General features: G+C 30.3%; 1 protein-coding gene across 1 annotated transcript; it reads right to left on the reverse strand.

The window, feature by feature from the left end:
- Positions 1-5,718: 5,718 nt before the first annotated feature.
- Positions 5,719-11,175, reverse strand: LOC110621142 (protein HEAT STRESS TOLERANT DWD 1). Its single transcript, XM_021765241.2, has 13 exons — positions 11,022-11,175; positions 10,184-10,281; positions 9,900-10,066; positions 9,481-9,559; positions 8,901-9,083; positions 8,716-8,814; positions 8,342-8,510; positions 8,142-8,245; positions 7,910-8,049; positions 7,728-7,809; positions 6,427-6,545; positions 6,224-6,341; positions 5,719-6,138 (listed from the first exon to the last, which is right to left on the reverse strand). The coding sequence occupies exons 2-13, from the start codon at positions 10,229-10,231 to the stop codon at positions 6,007-6,009; spliced, it is 1,440 nt and encodes a 479-aa protein (XP_021620933.1). The 5' UTR covers positions 10,232-10,281; positions 11,022-11,175; the 3' UTR covers positions 5,719-6,006.
- Positions 11,176-11,738: the final 563 nt, after the last annotated feature.

The raw sequence follows: 11,738 nt of genomic DNA on the forward strand, positions 1-11,738 counted from the left end.
AAAGAGACAAAGCACGCAGAGAGCAAAGCGAGAAGAAGAGTATGGAGAAAATTGGGGGTTTTGAATTTGAAAAGAGTAACGGAAAGAAAAGGGTGTTTTGATAGGAGTCGATCTCGGGTCCCACTGTCATAATGGGTCCTAGGGATTTACCCCCTCATCACTCATGTAATAACTGCTGAGGAGGTAAAGGGGCACTTGATGACCGCTGGGCCTCCTACACCTAGGGACAAGGTCGGGCCCTAAAGAAGAACACAAGCCCAAGCCCCATCAGGTCCTTCTCAAGGTGAGCCAGCCCTACATTGCGCGTCTCAGCCCGGTCACAAGAATCAAGCCGGGCAGACCTCACATGCGGACCCATCTAAAGGAAGTCTAGCCCAGTGACGTGACAAGAGGTAGGAGAGCAAACCAAGTCATCTCGCAGCCCTGCCCGCATGCGCGCCAAGAGAAATTAAATGGTCGTCTTGCGTGGAAGGGGCTCTGACACATCAGTATGCGCGGATCTGAATGACAGAGAAAGGTGGCATCGTAGCAGAGGAGCAGTTAGACGTCACTAGCAGACAAAAGGAAAAGGGATAAAAAGGAAGAAACGTCTTCTTCTCCATCCAAGTTTACACAACCACTATAAATCTTATTTTTTAAATCTCATAACATCAGTTGTGTTTTATGTTGGGTGAAATTTAATGGTGATACATGGATGGAGTTTTACATGTGTGTGACGGAGGTAGCAGCTCCATGCATGATGTTGGATTGTCGACAGTGTTGTTCCTCAAACTTTCTCTGAAGTGTCGATGAGTTTGGTTTTCTCATCTCGTTTGATGTTTTTTCAAAATTTACACTCTTTTATTCTATTGTGGAGTCTTACGTTGATGGTTACTTATTGTTTGAGTGCTGGTGGTACGAAATTTACACTTTTTTATCCTATGTTGGTGGTTACTTATTGTTTGAGTGCTAGTAATACGATGATAGTCTGATGGTGAGTTTTAGATAAACGTGATTCAATTGGTTTATATGGTTACTGCATGGTCTAAAAACTTCCGATGTACATTGATTTGAGTTGGATTTTGGAATGGAGTGGACTTTTGTTTTCCATTTGCTTTTGGGTTGTATATTTATTCCATTTATTTAAAAAAATAATTTAAAAATTACTTATTTTTTATTGTTTAATTTTAATTTAAAAATAAATATATTAACAAATTTATAGATAAAAAAATTTTAGATTTCAATACTTTTTTATATTTTTTTATATTTAAAGCATTCAAAAAATTTAGTCAATAAAAAAATACTTTTCTAATTAAAAGAAAACAAATAATTTTTTAAAAAATAACTTTCTTTTTAAAAATTTAAAATCATTTTTCACATTTTAAGATTTTTATTAAGATTTTTATATATAAATTTATTAATTGATTTTATTTTTTAAATTAAAATTAAGCAATTGAAAATAAAATATTTTATTGAAAAATATTTTTGACAGAAAATAATTTTTAAGAAAAATATTTTTTAAATGTGAGTTATTTTTCAAATAAATAGAACTTTAATAAGATATTTAAAGTGTATAAAATGATTTAATTTTTTTTAATTAAAAAAATATTTTTTTATTAATAAAAATTTTTTATTAATTAAATTTTTTTAATGATTCAAAAATTAAAAAATAAAAATATTTTTTTAAAAAATATGTTCACTTAAAAGCAGATTTTATTCTATAAGCCCTTACCTTTGTATGTTTGTCCAGTTTGGGCCATGTATACATGTGAAAAAAAAAAAAAGAGGTAAAATAATATTTCAGATTATATTTACAGGTTATCAGTCAAACAAATCAATGAATTTAGATTTAGATGGACTTTTTGAGGATGTGAAGTTATGTATATATATATTATTTTTGTAATATCATTTGATATTTTATTTTTTGTATTTTCAGAATTATACTAAAAAGGTTTTTGTTAATATTACAAATTTTTATCATATTATATTTTTAGCTAAAAGAATAGGTTTACAATAATTTCTAATTTAATCTTTATTGTTAATAAATTTAATATCTGTATTTAGATATACATAGTATGAGAGACTTGCAGTTTTTTAAGAGGACAAACTTTTAAATTTTTAATAAATATAATATAAAAAAGTTTTTAATGATTAATATTTTTTATAGAATAAGATTTTAGTAATTAAAATTAAAATAAATAGATAAAGTTGTTATTAATAATTTTTTATATAAAAGAATTAAGGATCTTTATTGAGTTGGATGGTAAACTCTAGTGAAATCATTTATAAAGCTATATATATAAAAATAGAATTAAATTTCTCAATTTTAATATGTTTCTGATATGAGCTTTTTAACTTTGAAATTATCTAATGGTAAGGACAGTTGTTTTTTTATCTAATCTGTGGAATGGAAAGTCTCTCCTCCTCCTACTATTATTTAATAATATTAATAATTAATAGTAGTAATGTACAATATATAGAATTAAAAGAATTTATATGTTATTAAGAAATTTTAATATTTAAAGAAATATTAATTATGACAATCATAAATTTAACTTCATATCAGTGTATTTAAATAAATCTGAAAAATTTTATATTTTAAAATCTCAATTTTCAATTCTCGACTAAAAAATGAAATATTAATTATTAATATTATAAAGAAATACACCAAATAAACGAATTCAAATGCAGAAAATTGAATAACCAACTTCCAACCATATTTACAGATGATTGAAGTTTTTCATAAACTTAGTCCACAAGATAAATGCTAACAGAACCAAAACCTTCAAAATTAGTGTTTTTTTTTTTTTTTTTTTATAATGAACCTTCAAACTTAGTGTTTAATAACGAAGTTCGGGAGATCTCAGTGGAGCCCATTATCAACACAGCTACCATACTGCACGTATTCAGAATAATGGAGTTGAGTAGATTAGCATCGGATATAGCTTCTATTAGGATGGGGAATTCGCTCGGATTAGTTTAAAATTAAATTCAATTAAATAAATTAAAAATTAAATTTTAATATTTATAAAATCGAATTAAATTGATTTTGATAAAAAATCGAATCGAATCAAACTAATCTGATTCGATTCGATTCAATTCAATTTAATTAGTTTTGATTTTTAATAAATTTTTTATTTTTACACTTTATGTTATTTTTAATATTTTAAAATTTAATTAAAATATTTTAATTTTAATATAATTTAATTTCTCTATATTATTAAAAATAACATATTATTATCATTAATTGGTTTGATTTGATTTTTTTCTTATCAAAACTGAAACAAACTAAAATAATTGAAATTTTGAAATTAAAAATCGAATCAAATCAAATTGAATAAAAAATCAAACTGAATTTTTAAATTAATTCAGTTCGATCAATTATTTTTAATTTAAATCTAATACAGGTCACTCTTAATTTATATTTATTTTTTTTATTTTATGCGATAAAACATCTCAAGAGAGTTTACATCTATAAATAACTCTTTGAATTGCAAGCACATTAAAATGCATAATTGTTTTAAAATTGAAAGGGCTTTTTATTTTACAAATTGTTTGAAAATTGATTTTTATCATTTTATTCAATATTTTTATCCTCACGCTGCACAAATTCTCTGCCTTATTAATTTCGTTGGCTAAGAAGATTTAACAAATTGTCTTTTTATGAACTCTTACATTTAATTTATCAAGTTTATCTTCTAAAATAATTTTAAAAAATTTAATGCATTCCCATTGATTCATTAATATTACATTTTATTAGAATTTTCACATTTACAGTTAATTTTTTTTTTTTTAAAAAAAAAGGGTAAAAATCATTAACAAAAAAACAGAGATTATTTTCCTTAGCAATCCTTCAAAATGGTAGGAACATAAAAAAATAAATAAAAATAAAAATAAATTTTCCTACCACTGAAACTAGGCCTTACATCAACTAAAAATGTAAAATTATAATCTCAAAATTTTGATACATCTTTGTTTATCATTCTTCTGTGAATTTATTTCTTCATGTCTCAGAATATTGCATGCTTAGTTTTTTTATCATATATGATTACTTATTTGCAATAAGGGTTTTTTTTTTTATAAAAAAAAATGATTGTTTCAAAATCAAGTTTTAAGAAAACATATAATTATATGAAGCTCTTTTTGAATCCTATTTTTTAATTAATTATCAGATAATAATTTTTAACTCTCATGAACCAAAAATAATTATAATTGGAGACTCTTCATGTATCTTTATTTAAGAAAGATATTCATTTTAAGAATTAAGGAAGATATTCATTTTAAGGAAAAGAGGGGAAGACTATCTCATGTTGTGTGACCCATGAGATGTACTCAATTTTTATAACTTCTTTGTATATAAAAATAATAATAATTTTACCATTATATTCTCTCTAAAATAAAAGGCATAAGATTGTATTGGTAAGCAATTCCATTTAATTTTATAATTTAACTTTTTAATATTACCATTATTTATAAATCAATTTTTATATTTTTAAAAATCTATTTAAACATTTTTCTTTTTTATTTTCATTAACAAAATAATCATTTCATCTATTTTTTTACTACTTCTACCATTAAAATCCTAATAAAAAGAAAGAAAAATTCTAAAATTCTAAATTATCCTTCTAACTAAAGAGAACCTCTATAGCTCACTTTTCTCAAATCGTTTGATCCCGCTCTTGCTTTCATCATCTATTTTCGTTGCCACAATAGCCAACATCATCCCTTAGCAGCATCACCACAATCATCATCCCTTGTCGCCCCTAAATTGTCCGCGAAAAATACAGTATCATCGTTACCAAACACAAACCACTGCACATTTGTTTGATTGAGGTCCATCGCCTTCTTTACCACTCGCGCCACTTGAATCGTCGACCTCGGACCGCCCTTGAAGGTGTAGGGAAAACGAGAAATGTCTTTCTATGAGATCACAGGAGAAAGGGTGGGATCCACAAGAGATGGATGCTTTAACATCAAGCACCGAGTAGAGTTGGGATTGTACCAGAGGAAAGGAGGAAGCAGATGAAACAATTGAGAAGAGGAGATGACTCCACTTGGTGGGACTTGATCTTAAATTTCTGACAGTAGCGGCGCGTTTAACAGAAGATGATGTAGGCAGAGCGCAAAAAAGGAGGTGTAAGATTAAAAGGGAGAAAACTAAAAGAATATCTTTGAGGTGTGAGGGACATAAAATCAGAGCCTTGCTTGTAGTGTTAGTGGTATTGACAGTGGCGGTGGTAGTGCAGAAAGAGGGCATGGCAGTGGCGGAACCGGAGCTTTTACAAGAGCAACTATTGAAAAATGAAAAATTCTCAATAAAAAATGTTTACTTTTCTGGGTACCTGTTGTTAAAGTTAAAATGGCATCGTTGTTATGGCCATCGATGTGTATCACTAGAGTGCAGACTCCTTCCACCAGAGATGCATTGGGTAGAAAAAAGTTAAGAAACCGTTGTGAGCCAATCTAGCATCACCCCCTTAGCAACATTGCACTCTTGATTTTAGCTGATAATATCATCGATTTACAGGTTTAGAATTTGTTAATGATTTACAGGTTTAGAATTTGTTAATGATTTGATTTACAAAGACAATTTAAGAGTATTATTATTAAAATGTATTAAAAGAGAAATAGATTTCCAACTTAAAAAATGTATCAAAGGGTAATTTAGTCTTTTCATAGTCTTGTTAAAGAAAACAAAATAAAGAAATATTTTGTTAACCAAAACAAAATAGAGGGACATTTTAATAAACAAAATAGATTAACTTGTGAATAATTATAATATCAAAGGACTAAATCGTAAATCTTCCTTGAATACATTGCGAAACTGTGGCCAGCTGCATTTTCTGTAGAAACCTTTGCTACATCAAGTGCCAAAAAGGAAGGAAAGAAGATAAGGAGGAAAAACATTCAAAATGTCTCGCTCATTTGTATCAAAACAGCAGCTGATAACATCACTCTTTCACTAAAACCATATAAAACACCGTCCACAATGAGGTCAGGAGCCATTCCGTTGACCAAATTTCACTCTCAGGCACCTTCAGAGGGAAGAGTACTCTGAATGTTTGAAGGCATCAAGATGTTGAAACCATCCGCTGCAGTAGACACGAGCATACCAGGAATCTGACTATGCCAATGAAGTTCTTTCAAATCTTTCTGCCCCTGTTCAAAGTTTATAGCCGAGCATAAGAGGGAGAGGTTACTATCAAAGTGAATGCTCTTATGGGTGGAGTTTGAGAATACGTACCTGATGAACAAACAGAAGTTGAGGGGGTATATCTGCTGGAGCATTCACTTGCTCATTTGTTTTAGCTCTAAATTCTGCTTCCTCTTCCTCATCCTTCTCCAAAGAAAGGTCCCAAATCCTGGGAATATATATAAATCGTAAGCAATGATCTTTAGATTTGATTGGTTTGGTGGTTTCAAAATGTCTCTTTATGCATCACTTACGTCAACTGATTGTCGGATGATGAAACTGCAAGAACAGAGGCTTCGTGTGGACTCCATTCAATGGATGTTACTGGGTATTTATGGTATTCAAAATGTGCCACAACTGATTTATCATCTTCCTGCCCACATACAAAATAACTTGCAGTTAGCAGATGGCACACGTTCTCCACCTAAACCAAGATCATCATTTGCATCTAAAAAATTCTAAAATTCTAATGATTCCAAATCCCTCTATCTCAGCCAAGTTAGTTTCAAGCTCTCTTCAAACTATTGCACAAAATAACAGTGACATCAGCTTCCTCCAAAGCCCTTAATGCAGTCTGATAGGTGAAACCCTGATCTCTTATCCGTAACAAAATCTATTTGCAGGTTTTTATTTTCTTCTTTTACCCATTCTAGGAGTAGAATGGGTAACATCTAGTAGCATATTATATTTTAGTAGAAAATTTACACTTTTCGTTCTCTATTCAAATGATGTAGCCTATAACATTATTATTTGTCAAAATATTAATTCACAGTGAGCATTAGAACCTTACATGGACGAGGCACGTGTTAACCATTTCATTGTAGATGGAATTCTCAACAGGAATATAATCATCCCATTTCCTCATTTCAAAATATGGGAAATAAAACAAAGAACCTTAAGATACCTCCCAAACACAAACTTATACAATCAGCTTAGTAATATGGATTAACCAGGACAAAAGTCGGATATTTCAGATGTCGCATATAATATAAAAGAAAGATGAGTTTTATTGACAAGGTGATGAGTTAGATTATTTTGTTGCTCCAGAAATGTGCTATAACAGATCATTTATCTTCCCCCCCCCCCCTTCTTTTGAGCAGTAATAAATGTCTCGCCAATTTTGTATAGCCTATTTTTCCAACTTCACGTGTCATATAAATAGTGGTATAGCACTCTACACTAACAATCAACCTTCAGGTCGGGATCATGACATATAAAACAAGCCATATGTTGTTGGGCTGTGAGATATCATTTTTTTCTTTTTCTTTTTCTTTTTATTTTTTTTATTTTTGTTCTGGAAACAAACATGTTAAGGTACCCTATGTTAAATAGACATACCTGTTTTTGTATAGCCTATTTTTCCAACTTCATGTGTCATATAAATAGTGGTATAGCACTCCACACTAACAATCCACCTTTGGGCTGGGATCATGACATATAAAACAAGACATATGTTGTTGGGCTGTGAGATTTCATTTTTTTTCTTTTTCTTTTTATTAATTTTTTTGTTCTGGAAACAAATATGTTAAAGGTACCCTATGTTACATGGACATACCTGTTTTTGTGATAACAATCTAAGGTCACGAATAGAGAATGTCCCGTCGTCACTTCCAGACGCCAGCATAACACTAGCCAACCTATCACAGCCAGTAAAGTAATAAATGAGATCAGTAAACATAGAAGAGAAGCAGAAGAATGATGCAAAGAAGAATGAATCAGATATAAATATTCAAACACCTGTTCCATGAAATAACATTTACGTCAGCATTATGTGCCTTGAAAGAAATTGCTGGTGACTTCCCCAAGCGGATATCCCATATTGCAATACTTCCATCAACAGAACAAGAAGCAAATACCTCATCTTCTGTAGGGCTCCACTGCATAGAAGAAATATGATTACATTGCTTCCAGAATGATGAACCATTCAAGAAAGAACCATTCATATTGGATTCACAAGTAACTCAGTTACCTGCAGATCTTCCACACTTGCAGAATGTCCGATAAATGCACTACTAAAATTCCATGTGGCCCCAGATGTAGGCTCCCATAAGTAAATACAATTCTTGCAATCACCTTCAAACAAGGATTTTGCACATCAAGCAGATAAAATTAAAGATACTTGAGAAGTGCGGAAAAGATTCAACATATAGAAAGAATATTCAACAGTACCAGATACCAGCCTTCCAGTGACACGAGGACTCCAATCTATTGCATAACCTTCATCTTTGTGTCCTCCAAACTTAACTAAAGGAGCCTGATTAAAAACTGAAGAGCCTCCCTGGTTAACTGCTGCTTCTGATTGTGCTAAAGCATTTAGATGAGTGGTAAAGTCCCATACCTGCACTCAAATTTGCTATTTACAGCTTACAAAAGAGGAAATCTTATGTACAGAACCTACTAGCCTCACATGTTGAAAACTCAATTTTTACCATTTTATAATATCTTATGCTCCAGATTGAAGTTATCCAACCCATGAGAAAGGAAATTAATACATATATAAGATAAATAACATTAGATCATGAGAACATAAGTTATGTTCTTACCTGAACATGACCAGTATCTGACCAAGATGCACATATATGAGGATTTTGTGTCATTGCACGTATACGGTTGACACATCCTTCATGAGCTACCTTGCGTAACTGTGGATGCAAACTTGGAAATGAAAATGCGTGCAAAAATAAGCATTATTAATATAGACCAATCATGAAAGTAAAGAATCGAGTACCTGCAAAGCTGGTGTTAAAGATCCACTATTCTCCGCATCTTCACTGTCTTCATCACTATCACTACTATCAGCATCCATGTCAGCATCATCAGAATTTTTTTGGGTAGGCAACAATTCACGCCTTTTACCAGAAATATTCGATACTTTAAATATTCCAATAGAGTTGAAAGAAGCTTTCTCTGCCTGCAGATAATAGGAATATAGAAAAATTTGTCCAAAAATAAAATATTTTTAGAAGAAAGTTCAGCATAATATCTTCCCAGTATCTTCATGAATTTATGAACAATTTTATCCCCAGGAGGAAAAAAAAGCTAGCCAATCATAGTAACGCCTAATCTGACTTTGCACACTTTATTTCAACTATGATGGCTAATAGTCATTAGCTAAATCCTAAAAAGCATTCAAATTCAATACCATAATTTATAGATTTCCTGCCAGTAACAGAATCTCAAAGTTTATATAACCAATCCTAATAGGCTTTCATAAGATATAAAAAACATGGAAACGGACACATAAAATCCTTGTCACAAAATCAGTTATACGTCTCAGAGATTATGAGTAACTACGAAACCAATCTTACCTGAGTCCCTGCAACCAAATATGCTGTGTGGGGAAATTCCGTACGAATTAAACCCAGTGAATCACGTACTATATCAAAACTGTCAAAGTAAATCATAATTGCAAAAATGAATATATGTCAAATTATTTTACTTTCTTTTTTTCTTTATCAGATTCTTATAAGCAAAAGCAACACAAAATCAATTTGGTTCAATGATAACCAAAATATTCAAACATCACTGTGAGTTAAAGCATGACAACACTCTGATCAAAGCAGATAACTCTCCATTCAGTCAAAGACAAGCTCATGAAAAAAAAAAGTTAGAAATTCAAGTTTAAAAATCGGAGGGACATAGGTTTTAATAATAAAGACCGGTATTTCAAGTTTTTCCAATTTCAAAACTGAATAGGAAAATAGGAAAAACAAAATAGGGAAAAAACCTCAAGCAAGGCCAGCCAATGTGAAACCCATGAAGAGAATTGTAGGCAGACGGGTCACACTCGAGTTCCTCGCCTTCCTCCAGCTTGTCCACCCCTGGTTGCCATACCTTTGTGGGCATTGACGGTATTGATGATGAAGAAGATGAACCATCTCCTTTCTTTGAACCCTGTATATTTTAAAGCAGAGATTTATGTCAAACATTATGGGAAAAAAAGTGATAAAAAAAAACTAATTGAAGAAATTGATTGATTGATTATCAAGTGAGGTAAGAAGGCTTGTAAACCTTGTTTTTCCTCTTGGCCTTTTTAGGGTTTTTGATGCTGCGAACCATTTTTGCAGTTTCTAGGGTTTGAGTAGAGAAGTGGAGCTGCCAAGTGAAGCCTGCCGTAGGAATGGTAACCCACAAAATTAAGAACCACCATTATATATATAATATATGAACCCGTCCCCAACCCCTTTGGAATTCATATTTTAATTTAGGCGAAAAAGAATTCATATTTGAATAATATACCTCAAGACCCGTTTATCATTACCCATACATGCTGCTGCCGTATGAAAAATTTATTAATTATTAATTAATTTTGAAAAATATATTAAAATATTTTTTATTTTTTAAAAAATTAATTAATTAATTTTTTATTAGTTTTTATTATTAATTATTTTATTATTTAATTATTATAATTTAAAAAATTTTATTAATTAATTTTTAATTTTATAAAAAAATATATTAATTAATATTAATATTTTATATTATTTTATAATGCTTAAAAATTAAAATTAAATATTAATCAATAGATATTTTAAAATATTTTAATATATTTTTTAAAATTAAAACAACGGTTAACGAGTTCTCTATTGTATTATAAAAGCTAAATACTACTTTTCCCTATGTAAAATTACTTGAATCCGAGTAGACGCACAATCAACCAAAGAAAAATAACATATGGGCTAACTTTAACAAATATCAACAGGTGTACACAAAACTCAGCATTTCAAATACAGAATACAAATTCATTCAAAGAATCGAGACCGTAGGAAACAAAATCCATCTCAGCAACAGTAAATAAACCATTCGAAGACATAAACCCATTCAGCAACAAATCTAAACTATTAAAAAAAACCTCGTCGTGACCGTGGGAGAGGGGCAGCAGAAGCGGCAAGACAGGAGCAGCGTGACTGAGTAGGAGAGCGGCGACGGCTAGGGACGCAAGACCCCAAGAAGTGTTGGGGGCGGTTGGCGACTGCTGTTCGTGTTTTATGGTTTGAGAGGGGGAGTGAATGCGTTATAGACAGAGGTTTAGGTTTATTCTTGTGAAAATTAAGTTATTTAGGTAATTTTTTTAATTGAAAATTATTTAGATAATAGTTTGTGGATATAAAACCATCTTAGCTAGAAAATAAATTTAAGAAAACTAAAATTAATAAATACTTAAATTAAAATATTTAATAAAAATGACAGTTTTATATTATTTTATTTATTTAAATCTAAATATCTATTAATTTTATAGTTATGCTTGTCTTTTAATTTTAATTTTAAAAGGAATCTTTTCTTTTGAGTTATTTTTTTTAAAGGCAAATAATAAGATTGTAAAAAGTATTACAAACTCTAATATAAATAATGCTTTGTAAAATTCAATTAATATGTTTAAACTTTGTTAATTTAGTGCAGAATGTTATGTACAATATATAGAAGATGACAGATTGATATGCGAGGAGAAAAAATTCGAGGGAAGAAAGAGAGCGTGTATATTCGAGTACGATATTTAATGATACAGAAATAATAATAATATATTTAAAAACATAAATACAAAGTATAGTATTGCATGAGATGAGAGAAT

The sequence above is a fragment of the Manihot esculenta genome, chromosome 8 (assembly GCF_001659605.2).
Source record: "Manihot esculenta cultivar AM560-2 chromosome 8, M.esculenta_v8, whole genome shotgun sequence".
Taxonomy (NCBI): Eukaryota; Viridiplantae; Streptophyta; class Magnoliopsida; order Malpighiales; family Euphorbiaceae; genus Manihot; species Manihot esculenta.

Coding starts and splice junctions, on each gene's coding strand:
- LOC110621142 (XM_021765241.2), bottom strand. CDS start 10,231: ATGGTTCGCAGCATCAAAAACCCTAAAAAGGCCAAGAGGAAAAACAAG. Junction 7,810..7,909: donor AATGTTATTTCATGGAACAG/GTGTTTGAATAT, acceptor TGGCTGTGATAG/GTTGGCTAGTGTTATGCTGG. Junction 6,139..6,223: donor AACTTCTGTTTGTTCATCAG/GTACGTATTCTC, acceptor AACTTTGAACAG/GGGCAGAAAGATTTGAAAGA.